This window comes from Hippocampus bargibanti, linkage group LG05 (genome assembly GCF_051943395.1).
Source record: "Hippocampus bargibanti isolate YZ-2025 linkage group LG05, ASM5194339v1, whole genome shotgun sequence".
Taxonomy (NCBI): Eukaryota; Metazoa; Chordata; class Actinopteri; order Syngnathiformes; family Syngnathidae; genus Hippocampus; species Hippocampus bargibanti.
The window spans coordinates 20,089,811-20,109,645 of NC_142738.1; the positions used below are offsets into that span (position 1 = coordinate 20,089,811).

A 19,835-nucleotide genomic window follows, 5' to 3' on the forward strand; every position below is an offset into this window, starting at 1 on the left:
CATTGGAAAATATTGGGGAAACTTTCCCACCAAAAGTATGAGGTAAATAAATTAAAATGGACAGACTCCTTGCAACTCTGACACATTAATAGGACATGGATTGAAAAATCCACACCCCTGGTCATAATCTTTGTGATCAACCTTCAAATTGTATCAGGTAAGGAAACTATGTGACAATGGCAATATTGGAATTTAAAAAAATATTTCACATAAAAACGTTTAAACAATTTGCAACAACATTAGATACACCTGTATGATCCAATACAAGAAAGAAATATTAAGAACCTGCAGTTTTGCTTGACACATTTATTATTGTGGTGTTAGTGGCATCATACACATTGTTTATATTGCACTGCTTATTAAGATAAGTACAGTTCCACACCACCACAAACATATCAGTATGAGAAAAACGAACCACAAAGAGAGATGCCTTGAGATACAAATGACCCAACCTACGAGTTTTACCAGCCAATGTCGATCCGCTTTTTTGCATTATAGGCGAGAAAATTTGGACAAGCTTGCATTGTGTAGTTGCAGGGACCTTGACTAAAATCATGCCATACCAAGCAACATCGATGAAAAGGCTTCTTCAGCGCCCATTCCCATTTCTTCTTCTTCAGCGAAACGTCCGACACCTTCAAAGAAGTACAGATGATGGCTGAAGAAACCTTTTCATCGATGGACCACTCCTGTATGACTGAGAGCTTACACAGACATACCAAGCAACAGTTTTGCTGATAGTGAACACAGCTTCAAAAAAGATGGCTTACACTGTGGATTGGGTTGAAGCGTGCAGTCAAACTAAACATGAAACAAAAGGGAATTACACATTATGTGTCGGAATCAACCTCTTAACGTTGCCACACAGTTAAGATGCTTATGCTAGCGCAAAACGGGAAACACCCCAGACAGGCTAACGAATAGCATCTGTGTTAACGGATCTTCAAAAACAAAAGATAACAACAACACATACTGACAGATACGGAATACTTACTTACATATATGTATACTATTTATCCAAATAATGACAAATATTTCTGTGGCTTATAGAGATGAGATCACCTCCATAGATCTTTTCTACACAATGGTTTCTAAAAAAAAATGTTCATTTCTTTGTGTTCTATGTAATTATGTCAGTATTGTTTCACAAATGTCTGGATTTTGGATCTATATATAGTCTTTGTTTTCTTATTTAAAATAAATTACGTATAAATTATGTATTGTGGGATGGCATTTCCATTCACTTTGTGAGGGAAATGTGTGCTTATTGCGAGTTACGGCCATAGAACAAATTCAGCTCATACCTCAAGGCACCATTCAGTTCATAGTTCTCTAACAATGCCCAATGTCGACTGGATCAAGATAGTGACGATGTCGATGGTGGTCACGATGTTGTGGATGGTTAATGTAAATTTAAGAAAGCCCGCTCTTAACAATAAAATGGGCCTAATTCATTCTATTTGGTATATTTTCAGTCATCAGCTCCATAGTTTATCAGCCTCAGACAGGTCCTTGCAAGACTTTCCGTCTGAGCCGTCATTAATAGCCACCAGGCACCATACAGACAGGGAACATGATGGGAACATGATGGGCACATATATGATGTATGTGCAGGAACTTGTCATGTTTTTAGGTCCTTGAATGGTCGTGACAGTAACGCAACATACATAACAAACCCAATTTAATCCCTGACCACCTGGTGTCACTGATGTTCTGAATGGAGTGATGACTCTCCGACTCGCTTCCCTGACACCAACCCACCACATAGTGATAGAATTGTGCAAATAATCATGAGGCAATCTAAAATGTGGGAAAACAAGGAAGTACATGTGAATACTTCCCTCACATTTGGGCAGGCCAGATGATGAATTGCAGGGAAGTTATTACGACGATCATGTGACACAGATTGCCTGAGACCAAGATGGGGGTTTGCTGTCATATGGTACAGGATTTCGAGCTGTTGAGGAAGATGCCACTTCTTCCTGTAGCTCTTCACCATCGTCTCTCTCCCCCTGTTGGGTGGCACCACCTTGGCCCACCCAAGCAGGAACCTCAAGCCCTGGCTGGGAAGAGAATGGCTTCTCCAGAACTTTGAGCACTCGCCGAACCTGAAGTACGATACAACCAGATATTACAAATCATGGAAGTATACGCTGCAGCTTGAGAGGAAATAAAGGTGAGACTTTTCCACGCGATATGGCCATACAGTATGTCAGCAAGATCGAATTTCCAAAAACGGCCACAATCGGGTAATTGTGTTGTCCACAGATCCAAATGTGGATTTGTAATTGTGTATGTGATCTAAATTAGTTTGCGAATGATCGTGATTCGAAAAAACACAACACTGGAAAATACATTATAAAATGTCAAAGTTGGGATTCAACCATTCAAAATTCTAGTCGATATATTGCAAGAACAAATAAGACTAAAACATAGAATAGGTTTTCTTTCCAAAACAGCAGATGCTGTTATCACTGTGAAGGTAAAATAGATGTCAATGTCAATATCTCATTTTGTAAATTTTTATGGTGTACTGTATACTCATGCACCATTTCCCAAAAGCAGGCATTTCAAATGTTTATAAATATGATATATTTTAATGGAACCGTACTGAAATCCTACACCCAGACATTATTACAACATTGGAATTAAAGGACAACAGACGTCTCCGGACAAGCTGGGTCCATAATTTGTAAAATGGCTTCAAATGACTTCTACTGAGCATGTTTTACAAAGATTCCACCACATATAGCTATATTTTACGTTTTAAGACACGCGCTGAATATTCAGGAAGTCTTGTTTTTGAGTTGGTGACGAGTCCGTACGTGACGTCACTAAAGGAACGCCCCTGACCGAAAAAAAAGACACATTGTAGCAGTCCTTCCATCACGTCAATGTATTTTGCTGTACTTGTTTGGTCTGAAAACCTCGTGTTGCACCAAAAAGCCGCCAGAAGAGGGCGACCAAGCTCCATGGAAGGAATTTATCATCCTGTGGAAACGGGCTGATTCATTCCTCACAGGAGTTTGGATGCCATTTTCTGCCTCTTTTTTGGTGATCCATTTCCCCCCAATGTTGCCTCAAAATGGCACGGAATAAATTCTTTAATCGATTGCAAACATGTATGCTTTCCTCTTCAGAACTATTTGAATCATATTCATAACTGGGTGTGTAACAAGAAAGCATATTCTCCGAATCTGAAGCCATTGTTTTGATTCTCCAGCAATGCAAGACGTCTTGGCGTGACGTCACGAACTGGGGGCGGGACTTTCTGAAAATGCAGCTCAGAGAATTCGCAGCTCAATTTTTTGCAGATTTTGGACACTTTAAGTCATTTTTATTGGTGTTTTGCATTTGAATAAAAATATACTGCGTGTTTTGGGTATTTTAGATGCTATAAAATGTTTTTCTGATGTCAGTTAGGAAACAAAAAAGTGACGTCGGTTGTCCTTTAAATGGGCTATTCTTGGTCTCGTCAGGTCACAGCAAACTATTCCAGTAATCCATATCTTTGTCGGTAATAACAACAACAATGCTTGCCTTTGTTGATAGTGTGCAAACCACAAGGATCAGCTGACCATACCTCAGAAAAGTCTCCACTCTCTGCAGCCTCTATAGCATTCTGAGCAATGTAGTTCCGTAGCACCACACGTGGGTTGGTGCTGTCCATCACCCTCACCCTCTCCTCCTGCACAGTCTGCACATCAGCGTTGCCCTCAAGTTCCTGAGCCAGACGTTTCCTGTCGTGGTGATCCCAAAGAACACTCATAAGCACAGTCACGGAACACCCCATGGCCCATTTCCTGTTTTTGTCACCCCCTGACAACTAAATCGCTGACAGTTCCACCTCCCAACTGGGTCATGCAGTTAAACAACCTTATTTTCATTTTAAAATAAAAAGAATCTCCCATAACTGCCTCCAGATATTCGTTGAACCACTGTCTCACAGCCCTGCGCCACCACCACATCTCACCTATATCGTGTGATCCAGCTGGTCCACTCTTCAGTTTGTTTGTTTTTCATTTCTTCCTCGTTGGTCTCCATCAGTTCCTTCAGTTTGTCAAGTCGGCTGAGCTGCCTGGCTATTGTCATTCTGTCAGAGATCATCTGGAACAGCGCTGGGTTACTTTGTGCCATAGAAAGCAGCATCGCCAACTCCCTGCAAATAGCAGGCACAAGATGTAAATAGCTACTCAGTTTCATGGTTTCAGTGTTATCTACACAAAGTATTGACTATGTGTAATACGATGAAAAGATTTCTTCAGCCGTCATCTGTACTTCTTTGAAGGTGTCGGACGTTTCTCTTCTTATCCAAGATGCTTCTTCAGCGAACTAAAGTCTTACTGGTATTATAGGCCCTATATATATATCCCTACTGTCCAGACATGGCGGTGCCGGACACTGCTATGATAGGTCCCTGCTCTCAGGTTGGGGGAGCAGAGGACTAATCCCTGCAGCTCCACTGATGGCCTCTATTATCCTGACAGACAATTGGCCTGATTGCCCAATTGGCCCTGGTATCACCTCATCAGCATGAGTAATCATATGTTGCCGAAAGTCTATTGTACGAACTATCCAAATTGAACCTCACCCCACCATTACGGTTAAGGGAAGGAATTTGCTGTTTTATGAAAATAGCTTCTTTTACCCCCCTTTCAAAGCATCTATTTTCTTTCACAAAGATTTTAACCTCATTGTCGTCAAATGAGTGGTTGCTAGTTTTTAAGGTGCATATGTGCTGCCGATTGAGGTCCACAGTTAAACTGTGGTTACCTTCAGTAGTCTTTTAACAAATGTCAAAAGGAAATAATAGGGAATGAAACCAACAATTCTGAAGATATTAAAAGAAGAGGAGTAGCAGTACCTTACATTGCAGGAGTTTCTGAAAAACTACAAAGATTCCTTTGGCATCCTACTTATTTCAAACCGATAAACACTCAGGCAAAAAATAGTGCATCCAAAAGATAGGCTGCCAAATAAAAAAATGTAAAAAGTAATGTAGTTTATTCAATACATTGTAAAAATGAAAATTGTAAAGAGCAATACATGGGGGAGACTCAACAAATTCTAAAAAAAAGACTATCAACATCGCAGGTATAATACTAGTGGGCCTCAATCGGCAGTATATATGCACCAAAAAAACTAGCAACCACTCATTTGACGACAATGAGGTTTAAATCTTTGCGAAAGAAAATAGATGGTTTGAAAGGGGAGTAAAAGAAGCTATTTTCATAAAACAGCTAAATCCTTCATTTGGTGGGGTGAGATTCAATTTGGATCGTTCGTATAATAGACTGTTTAGGCAACATAGGATTAGTCATGCTGATGAGGTGATACCAGGGCCAATTGGGCAATCAGGCCAGTCGTCAGTCAGGACAATAGAAGCTATCAGTGGAGCTGCAGGGATTAGTCCTCTGCTCCTCCCAACCTGAGGGCAGGGACCTATAGGGCCTATACTACCAGTAAGACTTTAGTTCGCTGAAGAAGCATCTTGGATAAGAAGCGAAACGTCCGACACCTTCGAAGAAGTACAGATGATGGCTGAAGAAAGCTTTTCATCGATGGACCACTCCTGTACGACTGAGAGCGTACACAGATTTATGTGTAATTGCATAGCGAGAATAGCTCAACTCGCACCTGGCATGACTAGAGTACCGTATTTTCTGGTGTATAAGGCGCACCGAGGTATAATGAATGGTGTATTTTCAATTTTTTTTCCATATATCTTTATAAGGCACACCGGAATTATGAAACACTGGGCGTGATGTTATTCTGTCCATTTGTGCCAATGGATGGTCCTCACATGAGATTAGCCTTGATGTTGAGAGTGGTGTGGGAGCTGTGCCTCAGGGATGGGAGGTTGTGAATTTGGGACATCGTAGATGACACACATCGTCTGTAGTGTGCCATCGTCAGTAGTGAGAGAGCTATAGAGAGAGATGTAAAGATAGATAGAGAGAAAAAGACAGATAGAGAGAGTTAGAGATCTAGGGATAGAGATCTAGAGATAGAGAGGTAGAGAGAGAGAGGGTAGAGGTAGAGAGATAGAGAGATCGAGAGGTAGGTAGAGTGGTAGGTAGAGATAGAGAGAGATAGAGAGAGATAGAAATAGAGATAGAAATAAATAGAGAGATAGAGAGAGATTTAGAGAGGTAGAGAGATAGAGAGGGTAGAGGTAGAGATAGAGATAGGGAGATAGATTTAGAGATAGAGAAAGAGAGAGATAGAGAAAGAGAGAGATAGAGATAAAGAGAGAGAGATAGAGAGATAGAAATAGAGATAAATAGAGATAGAGAGAGAGAGATTTAGAGGTAGAGATAGAGAGATAGAGAGGGTAGAGATAGAGAGATAGATTTAGAGATAGAGAAAGAGCGATAGAGAGGGTAGAGGTAGAGATAGAGAGATAGATTTAGAGATAGAGAAAGAGAGATGGAGAGAGAGAGATAGAGATAGAGTCAGACAGTCAGATAGATAGATAGATAGATAGATAGATAGATAGATAGATAGATAGATAGATAGATAGATAGATAGATATATATATAGAGAGAGAGGGAGATAGAGGGAGAGAGAGAGAGAGATAGAGATAGAGAGAGATATAGAGAAATAGAGAGAGATATATAGAGAGAGAGCTAGAGATAGATAGAGGGATAGATAGAGAGATAGAGAGAGAGAGAGAGAGAGAGCTAGAGAGATAGATATACATAGAGAGAGAGAGAGAGAGAGAGAGAGAGAGAGAGAGAGAGAGAGAGAGAGAGAGAGAGAGAGAGAGAGAGAGAGATAGGGAGAGAGAGAGAGAGACAGAGAGAGAAGAGAATCATCATAGATAGATAGATAGATAGATAGATAGATAGATAGATAGATAGATAGATAGATAGATAGATAGATAGATAGATAGATAGATAGATAGATAGATAGAGATAGAGATAGAGCTAGAGATAGATAGAGAGAGAGGGATAGATAGAGAGAGGGAGAGAGAGAGAGAGAGAGCTAGAGAGATAGAGATATAGAGAGATAGGGGGAGAGAGAGAGAGAGAGAGAAGAGAATCATCATAGATAGATAGATAGATAGATAGATAGATAGATAGATAGATAGATAGATAGATAGATAGATAGATAGAGAGGGAGATAGAGATAGAGAGAGAGATATAGAGATAGAGAGATATAGAGAAATATTGAGATATAGAGAGAGAGGGGGAGAGAGAGACAGAGGGAGAGAGAGAGAGAGAGAGAGAGAGAGAGAGAGAGAGAGAGAGAGAGAGAGAGAGAGAGAGAGAGAGAGAGAGAGATAGAGAGAGAAATAGAGATATAGAGATAGATAGAGACAGAGGGAGAGAGAGAGAGAGAGAGAGAGAGAGAGAGAGAGAGAGAGAGAGAGAGAGAGAGAGAGAGAGAGAGAGAGAGAGAGAGAGGAGAATCATGAACCACTGGACGTGATGTTGGAGCTGTGCCTCAGGTATGGCAGGTTTTGAATTTGGGACACATCGTCAGTAGTGTGCCAAAGAATCATTGGGTGTTTCGGTCTTTTAATCACTAGACACCCTCATCGATGGTGGCCAGCGACAGGTTGATCACGCCTGCGCTTGTGTCCCATGCCCAATCAGATGTTCAGAAGCTGGTGGGGGGGGGGGGGAGTCTTAGGTTGCTGACCTATGAGCCCAACAAGGGTCCTTCCTCTTCATCCAGAGCCAGTGGCTGCTTCTTTCTGCCGCTTCAGAGAGTGACTTAACTGTGTGCCGCAGAGCCTGTCCATGGATACCCAGGTCTTTTAGCAGCCTGATGGTGGAGGAAGCCACAAACCCTCTGCATCCAACTTCAATTGGATATACAGTAAAGTCTCGTTATATCGATATTCAAGGGAGTCCGAAAAAATATCGATATAACCGGGACTATCGATATATCCGACCCTGTTTGCATGTAATTTTCTCCGTGCGTGCATAGAAATAGTATCGATATAACCGGGACTATCGATATATCCGATATCGATATAACGAGACTTTACTGTACTTTGGTTTTCCATCCCCGCTGTTGCGTCTCCACTGCGAGTTCTGTGTAGCGCAGCTTCTTGCGCTCACAGGCCTCTTCAACAGAGTTTTCCCACGGGACTGTGAGTTCTGCGATGTAGACAGCCTTGCGTGACGAGGACCAGAGCACCAAGTCTGGTCTGAGGGTGGAGGCTGCAATCTCCGCTGGGAAAACCAATTGCTGGCCAATGTCAACCCGCATCTCCCAATCGCGGGCCCCGGATAGCTGTCCAACTTCTGGTTTAGCAGTAGGATGGTTGGGCTTTTCCTGTCCCTCTCGGATGAAGGTCAATGGTGCTGTGCTGGACGTGGTGGCTCGCATTGGCAAGGAGTTGATGGTATTCCTCTTGCTCTCAAGGACAACTGCCAAACTCTTTAGGACCTGGTTGTGCCTCCAGGTGTAGCGGCCTTGTGTGAGGCTGGTCTTACAACCGGTCAGGATGTGTTTGAGAGTTCCTGCCGTTCGACAGAGGTCACAGGTTGGATCTTCGCCATACCATTGGTGGAGATTTTTTGGAGATGGGAGCACGTCATTGATAGCTCTGATGATGAAGCTGATGTTGCTTGCCTCCATTTCCCAGAGATCCTTCCAGTTGAGCCTTCTCTTCTCCAGGCCTTCCCACCTCATCCATTGTCCCTGCTTGGCAAGAGAGACAGCCCGTGCAGTTCTTTCAGCTTCCTCTTGGCGGCGCACCTCTGCTATCACCATTTTCCTTCTTTCCGATGTTGAAGCCTTACGCCAAGAAGGTTTGTTTGTAAGGCCAAACCCCCCTCGTCCGAGCTGAACGTGTCCCACAATGTCGCTGTGCCTTAGAGCTGCTGCACTGCAATGGATGGCGTCCATTTGCGTCCCGTTGATAGGGGGGGTGCAGCTTGACTGATCTTCCGGTCTCTGGAGTCTGTGAAGGTCATCTGAAGTCTCACTTTAGCGCACTTGTTGTCATGATCTGGTTGGCGACCAACGGGGGGCGCTGTCGGCCCCGCCTGCACCTGCACAGGTGCTGGTCGTCCCGATCAGATTGGCGACCAGCGGGTAGCGACGTCAGCCCTGCCGGCAGCCTCGCAGGTGCTGGTCGTTATAATCAATGACACTTAAAAGGACACCTGGCACGATCATCCGGTGCCGATTCATTGTTTGTTTGCTGCTTGTTTGCTGCATGCATTGTGTACGTGTTTGTTTAACCTTGGCGGACTTTTACACTTGGTTTTCTTTTGCTACTTTGTATTTTTTCCATTCAGATCATTTTGATGTTTTACATTTTGTTACTGCTGACCTTTATTTTAATACAATTAGTCAAACAACCTCCTGCTCCCTCCTGCCTGCTTTTTGGGATCCGAACCCGCCATCACCACCTCGCGAAACGTGACACTTGTACTCTTCGGTGAGGCTTGTGATTGGAAGCTCAAGGACCCCTTTGCCATAAAGGCCGATGTTAGACAGACAGCGTGGAACACCAAGCCAGCGTTTCACATATCTAGTGATGGTTCGCTCCATCTTCTCCACAGTTGAGAGTGGGGCCTCATAGACTGTGAGTGGCCACATTACCCGAGGGAGAAGTCCAAACTGCAGACACCAGAGCTTGAGCTTTCCTGGCAGCTCAGTCTTGTTGATGTTTTCCAGACTATTGGTGATGTCCTGCTTGAGCTGCTGCACTTGATCTTTGTCTCTGAGGCTTGCATTGTACCACCTGCCCAGGCTTTTGACCGGTTCCTCAGACACCGTTGGTATTGGGTCATCACCAATGCAGAACTTAACATTTTTTAGCTGTCCCTTGACGATTGAGATGCTGCGTGACTTGCTCGGCTTGATTTTCATCCGGGCCCATTGAATGTTTTCCTGCAGTTTTCCAAGTAGCCGCCTGGTGCAAGCTGCGGTAGTGGTCAAGGTGGTCATGTCATCCATGTATGCCCGGATAGGTGGGAGGTGGATCCCATTCCTTGTTCGCTCACCTCCCACCACCCACCTTGAGGCCCTGATGATGACCTCCATGGCCATTGTGAAGGCCAGGGGTGAAATCGTACCACCTGCCATGATGCCGACTTCTACACGCTGCCATGATGTTGTGAAGTCAGGTGTTGTGAAGCAGAGTTGCAGGTCTTCGAAGTAGGCTTTTACCAAGGCAGTAATGGGTAGTGGAACATGGAAGAAGTTGAAGGATTCCCAGAGAAGGTTATGGGGAACTGAGCCAAAGGCATTGGCCAGGTCAAGGAAGATGACATGAAGATCTCTCTTGTCTTTCTTTGCCGCTTGGATTTGGTGCCAGATCATACTCGTGTGCTCCAAGCAACCAGAAAACCCAGGGATGCCAGCCTTCTGTACAGATGTATCCACGTACTTGTTCTTCTCCAGGTAGGTGGAAAGTCTCTGTGCTAAAACATTAAAGAAGATTTTCCCCTCAACGTTGAGAAGGCTAATTGGACGGAATTGACTGATGTCTGCCGCATCCTTCTCCTTGGGAATTAGTACGCCTCCGGCTCTCCGCCATGCCTTTGGTATTATCCCTTTCTGCCACACAATCCTCATGAGTCTCCAAAGATAACACAGAACATCTGGTGCGTTCTTGTAGAGCTTATATGGAACTCCATTTGGCCCCGGGGCTGATGCTGATCTTGCACGCCGTATTGTATTGTCCACTTCCTTCCATTTTGGAGGGCCAGTCTCGAGGTTGAATTCTGGTGGTTCAATAGGGGGGATGTCATGTGGGATAACTAGTTTTTCCTGCCTTTTTGTGTCCTGGTGGACCTTTTCCAGATGCTTTTCAAGTTCCTGCTTGGAGGTTTTAAGGATTCCGCTTTTGTCCTTCGCGAAGAGGTCTTTGACAAACTTGAAGGGGTTTTTATAGAACCGTGTTCTTGTGTGTTCCTTGTTCTTGCGATGTTTTCTCAAGTTTTCTGCCCTTCGTAAGGTTGCCAACCGGCATTTGATGTCCCCTTGGAGCAGCATGAGACCTTCTTTCTCTGCATCAGAGGCCTTCTTCCACTGTTTTCGCAGGTCCCTTCTTTCTCTGACCAGTCCGTCTATCTCTTGCTGCCTCCTGGATTTGGTTGGTGGTGGTCTTGCATTGGCGGTTTTCCGGATGTACACTCCAAAGCGCTCCTCCCCGTAGTGATAGATGATGTCACCAATATTTTCCAGCTTTTTCTCTGCTGTGCCCACTTGTTGCTCCAAGATATTGGTCAGATCGTTGTTGACGGTTTCCCACTCTCTTTTCTCGATAGCTTTTGGCCACTTCACACTTGGTCTGTGCCCTTTGATCTTGTCCTCCTTGGGAGGTCTCTGTGGTTGCGTGGGCTCTTCCACCTTTCGTTCTGTGAGTGCATTACCATCGTCCCTGACAGGGATGTAGACGCTCTGCGAACTTTGGTTGTCGTCCCGTCGCTGTGCTTCACTCGACTTATTTGACGTCTGACTTCGTAAGAAATATTGGTCAATGCGAGGCCCTTGTCAGAATCAGAATCAGAATCATCTTTATTGCCAAGTATGTAGAACATACAAGGAATTTGTTTCCGGTAGAACACGCTGCACTCGTATCGTCGTCAAAAAAACTAAGTGGCACTATACAGTTCCATTTTGGCTACTGTTGAAGAGTTCAAAGAGTTAATGGCTTGGGGGAAGAAGCTGTTTAAATGTCTGCTGGATAAATCTCTGCTTTCCCAAGCACTGTCTCTTCCCTTGGTGGATCTTTAACCCGATAGCTGATGTTACTTTTGCCCAGCCACAGACACACACCTTGAGTGAGTATCCTGCTGCCGTTGTCTCATGTGCCATGTTCTTGCTCGTAGTCAGGTTCGTTCCTGGGTCGGTAATCGTGTTGTCAGTCATTGAGCCATCTTGCGCCCCCGCTCTCGCAGGCTCTAGGGGTATCTTTCTTTGTATTCTTTCTGTAGCATTTAGCGGGTGCCTCCAACAAACTGAACCAGCGTTGGTGACTGCCACCATGGGTAGCTAGCCCATGACAGCCCCAGTGGGGTCTATTCCCTCCCGTCAGCTGTCTCTCCAAGCTGTCACACAGACTTTCCTATGTTGTCAGCTGTCCTTTCACAGCAGTCACTGGATAGCATCCAGGTACTAAGAATCATGAAACACTGGACGTGATGTTATTCTGTCCATTTGTGCCAATGGATGGTCCTCACATGAGATTAGCCTTGATGTTGAGAGTGGTGTGGGAGCTGTGCCTCAGGGATGGGAGGTTGTGAATTTGGGACATCGTAGATGACACACATCGTCTGTAGTGTGCCATCGTCAGTAGTGAGAGAGCTATAGAGAGAGATGTAAAGATAGATAGAGAGAAAAAGACAGAGAGAGAGAGAGAGAGATCTAGAGATAGAGATCTAGGGATAGAGATCTAGAGAGGTAGAGAGAGAGAGGATAGAGGTAGAGATAGAGGTAGAGAGATAGAGATCGAGAGGTAGGTAGAGAGGTAGGTAGAGATAGAGAGAGATAGAGATAGAGATAGAGAGAGATTTAGAGAGGTAGAGAGGTAGAGAGGGTAGAGGTAGAGAGAGATAGGGAGATAGATTTAGAGATAGAGATAAAGAGAGAGAGATAGAGATAGAGAGAGATAGAGATAAATAGAGATAGAGAGAGAGATAGAGACTATAATGCGCTCCTTCAATGATTTAAAAAAATGCTTACCAAATATAATATGTAAATATACAAAAGTTTTCCAAATATAAGGCATACCACATTATATGGCACTACATTAGAGCCTGGGGTTACGTACTACTTCTTCTACAGGGGGAAATTGAGTTGGTGACTGCTCTAAGTAGTAGCAAGACCTGTTGTGGCTCAACATTACTTCACATATAAGGCACACCTGCGTATGAGGCGCAAGGTCATCATTTGAAGAAAATCAAGGCTTTTGGGTGCGCCTTATACACCGGAAAGTACGGCATACCTGATATCTACGTTTAGCAAAAGTCCCAACGGAGTTACTCCCGTATTTATTCAAACAACATGCATGTCTGCTGGCTGCCCATGTAACTGGGTGAATATGTGGTCAGAAGTTAATGTAACTTGCACTGAATGATGAAAACAATTTTGAATTAAAGAGATGTTAAAATTAAACGATGGTCACACTGTAGCAAGTTCGAGGGCATATTGGCTTTCCGCTCGTATGACATGTGACAAGATGAGCTTTTTGGTGCTTTGTTCGCTGCTATGTCTTATTTTGCAGCTCCCATCAGTGGTGTCATTGATTGATTGTGCAAATTATGACAAATCATGGACATTACAGAAGATTGAAAATTATGCAGAAAATGTAAATTATTGCCCGATTTTGATCCAGTAGATTAGATAGGGCTAAATGATTTTTTTAAAGCTTCAGAATCAGTAATTGATCAGAAAATAGTGTTTGTTTCTTGCAAAACCTCACTAGTAATGTAACTTCCCTCGTAATCGGCGATGAGCAGTACATATTCACATTCTAATTCCTTAAAACAAAGAATCAAAAACCAAATTTAAACTGCAAATGCTTTTGTTCAATGTTAAAATTGCAGTGGCCTAAGGAGCCCACCGTGGGTCCATGGTGGGCTTATTGGCAGCTTTGAGTTCCTCTAAAGAGGCACACTGCTCCAACATGAGGTTTGCAGCTTCTCTGACAACCTCCTCTTCCGTGTCACTTTCTCCTTCCGAGGGACAGGAGATGCGACTTAGACTGCGGAACGTATTGGTGAAGTCAGACCCTGCACAGTAACAAACCACAAGTAAAAATGAAATAGTTCTATGAAATGGTGATGAGTCACTCGATAGCAGTATGAGACCTTTTTTTTTCAGTTACCACATATATATCACCAAAATGAAAACAGACGAAAGTAGACGATATATTTAAAAGACAAAGGTGCTCACCCTTCTTGAATATCGTTCTTTCAGCTGATTCTTAATCATGGTGCAACAGCAGATTTTTTTTTCTAGTTATGGAAAAGGGAAAGCAAACAAACACTCCAATCTCACCTGTATTGTGCATGGTTTGTAGAAGCTCTGTGATGAGGATCTCGTCTTCCGGTTCCTGTTTTTTCAACAAACCCAGCTTCTTCCTCATATTGTCAAGGTAACAGCTGTTATACAAATCCAAATATTCCTCCATAACAGCCTTTGCCCGATCAGGGGGAAGCTCTGGATCCAGGGCCTCTCCTAACTTGACAAGATTCCATCGGCAAATAGCGGGCTGAGCCTGATATGAGTAACGTCCAGAATTGTCTGAAGCGTTGCAAATGAAGTCTGGATCAAACCTGAATGGAATTAAACACGAATGAAGAAGGAGAAAATGCAGACCATGTGCACGGTATATACCAGTGTGATGGATGGATGAACAAGTTACAAAGGAATTGAATCTTTCACCACCATGCAAGACCAACAAAGCTTTGAAACAACAGCTATTTCATAACAATCTCACCTATCCATGAAGCCATAGGGACCGTAGTCCAGTGTGAGTCCCAGTATACTCATGTTGTCTGTGTTCAGTACTCCATGACAAAATCCAACACATTGCCAGAGAGCTACTAGTCGAGCTGTCCGGCACATCACCTTCAAGCAAGAAGTGTGAAAAGTGAAACTGGGAAGAAATGTTCTCTTTCTGACATGAACAAAAATAAAAATTAAAAAAAACATTCAAAAATGTATAATATAAACATTTTTAGTATTTTATTCAGTCACAAGCCACATTTTTGGGAAATCTTTGATTGTCGGCATTGTATGCATAAGGGTTTCAACTTCTCTTCAAATGCAGTAGTCTAACTTGGTGGTCCAATTTGCTTGTATTCCCACACACGCGTTGCCAAATGGTGACTTACTACCGTTTGCGTAAAGTAAGAGTGGTCATATTAGTTTGTCTATGTGTGATGACACAGCAATTTGTTGGAATAATAATAATAATAAATTGTATTTTTAGTCTTATTTAGGCTCATAATGTTGGTGGTTTGTTTGTGTTGACTAATTTAGCTGGTGAATATAGACATTTAAGTACTGTATTTCTCACATTATAACGCCCACCTAAAAGTCATTTTTTTTTCAAAAGCTGACCATGCGCCGTATAATCCAGTGAGTCTTATTACATGGAAAAAGTTAGAAAATATGTCATTCATTGAAGGTGCACCTTAAAATCCAGTGCACCTTATAGTACGGAAAATACAGTAACATAGGTTCAGGATTGTGTGCATTCTTGAAGCATGGTACTGATGCTTTATGAGCCTATTTGTTTTATGTGCTGCATCAGCATGATATGACATCTACAAATAGTTGAACATCTGATGTTGAGCAATGTTAATTATTCACAGATATTCACGAACTGAGATGGGGTTCAGTCCCTATCCCTTGTAAGAGAAGGAAACAGTTTTAAATTGATTTCAATGTCAGCGTATTTTCATTGTATTCAAACCTTTGAAGCTAGAATGTCAGAATACTTTCTGATACCAATGCAAGGTTAATTATTATTCTAATTTAAAATGTTATAAATAACTTTAGCAGACTTTGCAGCGACATAAATACGATGTCAAGGCCATGACAGAATATAACAATATTGTTAAGTCTAACTTGAACAAGGGAACACATTTAAATAAGATTAATTTGAATTGGGGCGGCCCGGTAGTCGAGTGGTTAGCACACCGGCTTCACAGTGCAGAGGTCGCCGGTTCGCGTCCCGGTCCGGCCTCCCTGTGTGGAGTTTGCATGTTCTCCCCGGACCCGCGTGGGTTTTCTCCGGGTCCTCCGGTTTCCTCCCACACTCCAAAAACATGCATGGCAGGCAGATTGACCACTCCAAATTGTCCCTAGGTGTGAGTATGAGAGTGACTGTTGTACGTCTTTGTGTGCCCTGCGATTGGCTGGCAGCCAATTCAGGGTGTCCCCCCGCCTCGTGCCCGAAGACAGCTGAGATAGGCTCCAGCAACCCCCGCGACCCTAATGAGGAATAAGCAGTACGGAAAATGAGATGAGATGAGATAATTTGAATTGAGTTTTGAAAAACGACTATTATATAATAATGTATAGATATTATATTTACAAGAAACAACGTCACTTTGAATATTTTCAAGATTCCTGATCTAAAGTGAAGAGAGGAAGGACACAGTGACTCAGCTCATTTGGTCCCTGATGTAGAATAATAATTTATCATGTTTAAAAGTGCCATGCTTTGCTGACCAACTAAACAATGGGCCTACAGTCAAAGCGCAGATAGCCACAGTAAATCTGAGTGAAACAGACATGGCAAGGTGAACTGTCGTCTCAATCTAGATTCTAGAAGGTCCGGCCTTGCAGAGAATTTAGGGCTTGAGATACTCCTTTTTCACCAAAGTTATTTACGGCTTGAACATCCTGCACAAGCGCCAGATTACAAACTTATCAGTTCTTGGAAAAGACAACCAATTAAAATGTCTTATGTTTTACTGCTTGCAGCTGTTGGTGCTCAGAACGCCCAGAGGCGTGGCATTATAATCAAGAAAACTGTGTTTTACTAATATATCACTTTAATTTACATATACTCTCAATAAATAGCTTGGCAGAGGGGCGCAGAATTCAGACGTATGTCATCTGATGACTGCTTCTCCTGCCGGCAGTGGGGACAATCTTTCTGGTTCTGAGTCTCTGTCCACGGTGTCTGACTGTCATATCTCTGACAGTCCCCAGGTGGTTTCTCCCAGCTTAACACAATAAGAGGATCAAAATGGTCTTGGCTTCAGTCTGTGACGTCAAGTCTTAAAATAACCATGTCACAACTCTGCTAAGGTTGCACAGACATCTTGTAAAAGTCACTCGGGAGATACGCGTGTAAGAAAGTGATCCAACCTCTCTGAAGAAAGACACATTCCTCTCCACACGATCTGGGTATTGCTGCTGGATCTCTGGGTAAAACGTTTCAATGACATAGTCCAGCATCTGTCCTCGGAGCTCATCATATCCATAGCTAGGACCCTGACGACCTGAGAACTCATCTGCCTGCTTAAATATCTCAAAAGAACCAAACCTGTTCAGAAAGCAGACAACAGCAATTATCAAAGACAGTATAGGAATCACAAGAACATGTTATATGTTGAACGGCATACACTACTCACCTTAAAAAGGTTGGTGCGATTCTCAGGACAACCGAGCATCTCTCATGTTGAGGGTGTCCGCTGTAGTAGATATCCCTCACAACTCTGCTGTCTGATGTTACAACAGAGCCTGCTCTTGTAGTGGGCACGTGCAGAAAGTACATGGCCTCACTGCAGAGGAACTCCCTTATGCTAGAGCGCAGCACCTTACGGCCATCGGCTTGTCTATTGAAAAAGAGCCACAGTACCTCAGGTACTTGTAGGCATTTGTATAAATGAGTGTGTGTTCTAATATGATTCAGCAGGGCTACTTTGAGTGACACTCAGTGGTGGCTGAAAACATTGGGAAAAAATGGTTCCGATTGGGACTCAAAATTAGCTTGATACCATTTCTGTTGAGTCATGTAGCTCAAGTTTATCTCCCTTTCTTAAGTCTAGGTGCATGAGTTTTTCGTAACAATTGCATGATAAATGGTTCAGACAATGGACGGATGTTAAGAGACAACATTAGAATTTAGGTACAATGACTTAAAACGTGTCTTGTCTAATAGTTCGGCAATCCACTACTCAGGGGCTGTATTATTTTTAACCGTATTTAGGAATCGTTTTTATGGCAGATGCGGTTAGAATTTGACTCACTCTGGACAATTATGTTTCCTCATTCAACTTCATAACGGGCGGAAACTGTACTCCCTTTCTGGATTCACCCAAACATACCTGATGTTTGCAGGTTTAAATATCAAATTAAAATTTTGGGAGCAGTCGCAATCAAAATGTATCATTCTTAGCATTGTGAATGCATAATACTTTATATCGGTTGCATGTTTGTGAAATATTAGCGATTCTGTTTGATGGTACAGATGTTTAAAAAAACAACAACACCAACACCATCACAACACGCTAGTACCTTGAATAGGGGGTAAGTCCGGCTCCTTTCACCTGAATCTCCCATCGGCCACTTGGGTTTTCGTGCAATAGGTTGGGGTCCTGATTAGGTGGCACTCTGACCTCCCCGAGGTAACAGGCCGCCCCATCACCCAGCTGACCAGCGAAATGGCCGAATTGGTGGCCGCAGTAACAATGAGCAGCGGGCTCAGATCCAGGCATTACTTTGGAGCCACTCAGATAGTCAGACGCAAGTGGGTCCTCCGTGACATCATCCCCGTTGAGCCCGATCAGGGCCAAAGCTTCGTGGGATACCGCCACCAACCGAGGATTTGTCAGTGGTTGCGGCTGGACTCTGGAGAAACACGCTCCTTTCACCTGTCGCACCCCGGGCTCCTCGGAGGGGTCCAGAGGAAGTTTCTTCAGGGCGATGTTTTCAAAGTGTAGTCTCTCCAGCGGTGAGCGCGCCATGGCCAGACGCATTTTGTCCATCCCGACCGAGTTTAGGAATCGATACAAGGACACGCCCGGGCAAAAAAGACGGGACGTACCTGATCTCAGTCGATGTACAAGAGCCATCAAACTAAGATCACGCCCATCCGCCTGCCTTTTGGCTTGCGCAGTTAGAAAAGTTTCGTCGTCATGTTTTCATAACCCGGAAGTACGAGCGGATGTTTGCATTCAGGTGGTGTTACATTATTATTCATCCCACCGGAAAAAAAGAAAGGAAAAAAATCATTTTGGTACAGTCCTGTACTTTTCTTCCAAATTTGAAGCAATCGCGGTCGTGCATAGGCGTTTATGATAATCTTACGCAAGTGAGATACGCAGTTTTGTTTCGGGAATGACATAAGTTGAAAGGCAAGGTGACGTCTCTCGTGTGTGTTCCGATTTCAAAGTCTAATTACGTTAGCTGACATTTCTTGCAAAATCAACATCAACGTATTGAAGTGATGAGTAGAGGAAATTTCGAACCGTTTCAAAGACCAGTAAAGTACGACGACAAAACAAACATTCATGACATCTTTCTCTATCAATCAAATTTATGCTTGTAACGAGCAATAAAGCACGGGTTAAGGGACAGCAATTGTTACGCCCTAGGTAATTTATACTTTTAATGATTAACTACGGTATTGCAGATGTTCTGGAAAGGAGAGGAATGAAGATGAGTCGCAGCAAGACGGAATATATGTGTGTGTGAATGAGAGGGATCCAAGTGAAAGAGTGATGCTACAGGGAGAAGAGAGAAAGAAGGTGGAGGATTTTAAGTACTTGGGGTCAACTGTCCAGAGCAATTGAGAGTGTGGAAAAGAGGTGAAGAAGCGTGTCCAGGCAGGCTGGAGCGGCTGGAGCAAAATGTCGGTTGTGATAGAAGGGTTTCAGCTAGGATGAAAGGAAAAGTGTATAAAACAGTGGTGAGACCAGCCATGATATTTGGACTGGAGACAGTGCCACTGAAGAAAAGACAGGAAGCAGAGCTGGAGGTAGCAGAGCTGAAGATGTTGAGGTTTTCTTTGGGAGTGACCAGGTTGGATAGGATCAGGATTGAGTACATTAGAGGGACAACTCATATTAGAGGCTTTGGAGAGAAAGTCAGTGAGGCCAGGTTTGGACATGTCCAGAGGAGAGAGTGACTATATCGGGAGAAGGATGCTGAGCCTTGAACTGCCAGGCAGGAGACAGAGAGGAAGACCGAAGAGGAGGTTTATGGATGTGGTCAAAGAGGACATGAAGGTAGCTGGTGTGAGAGAAGAGGATGCACAAAACCGGGATAGATGGAGGACATTGATTCGCTGTGGCGACCCCTGAGGGGAAAAGCCGAAAGGAAAAGATTCCCTTCAGACCTAACATTTGATTTTCAAATGACATTTCATACAAATTACAGTGGTTGAGAGAGCAAAA

At 43.4% G+C, this 19,835-nt stretch overlaps 1 protein-coding gene across 1 annotated transcript; it reads right to left on the bottom strand.

Annotated features, from left to right (window-relative positions):
* Positions 1-291: 291 nt before the first annotated feature.
* Positions 292-18,616, bottom strand: selenoo1 (selenoprotein O1). The gene is made up of 9 exons (XM_088997206.1): positions 17,956-18,616; positions 17,070-17,273; positions 16,804-16,981; positions 14,417-14,547; positions 13,975-14,252; positions 13,538-13,706; positions 3,974-4,159; positions 3,584-3,740; positions 292-2,108 (listed from the first exon to the last, which is right to left on the bottom strand). The coding sequence occupies exons 1-9, from the start codon at positions 18,510-18,512 to the stop codon at positions 1,884-1,886; spliced, it is 2,085 nt and encodes a 694-aa protein (XP_088853332.1). The 5' UTR covers positions 18,513-18,616; the 3' UTR covers positions 292-1,883.
* Positions 18,617-19,835: the final 1,219 nt, after the last annotated feature.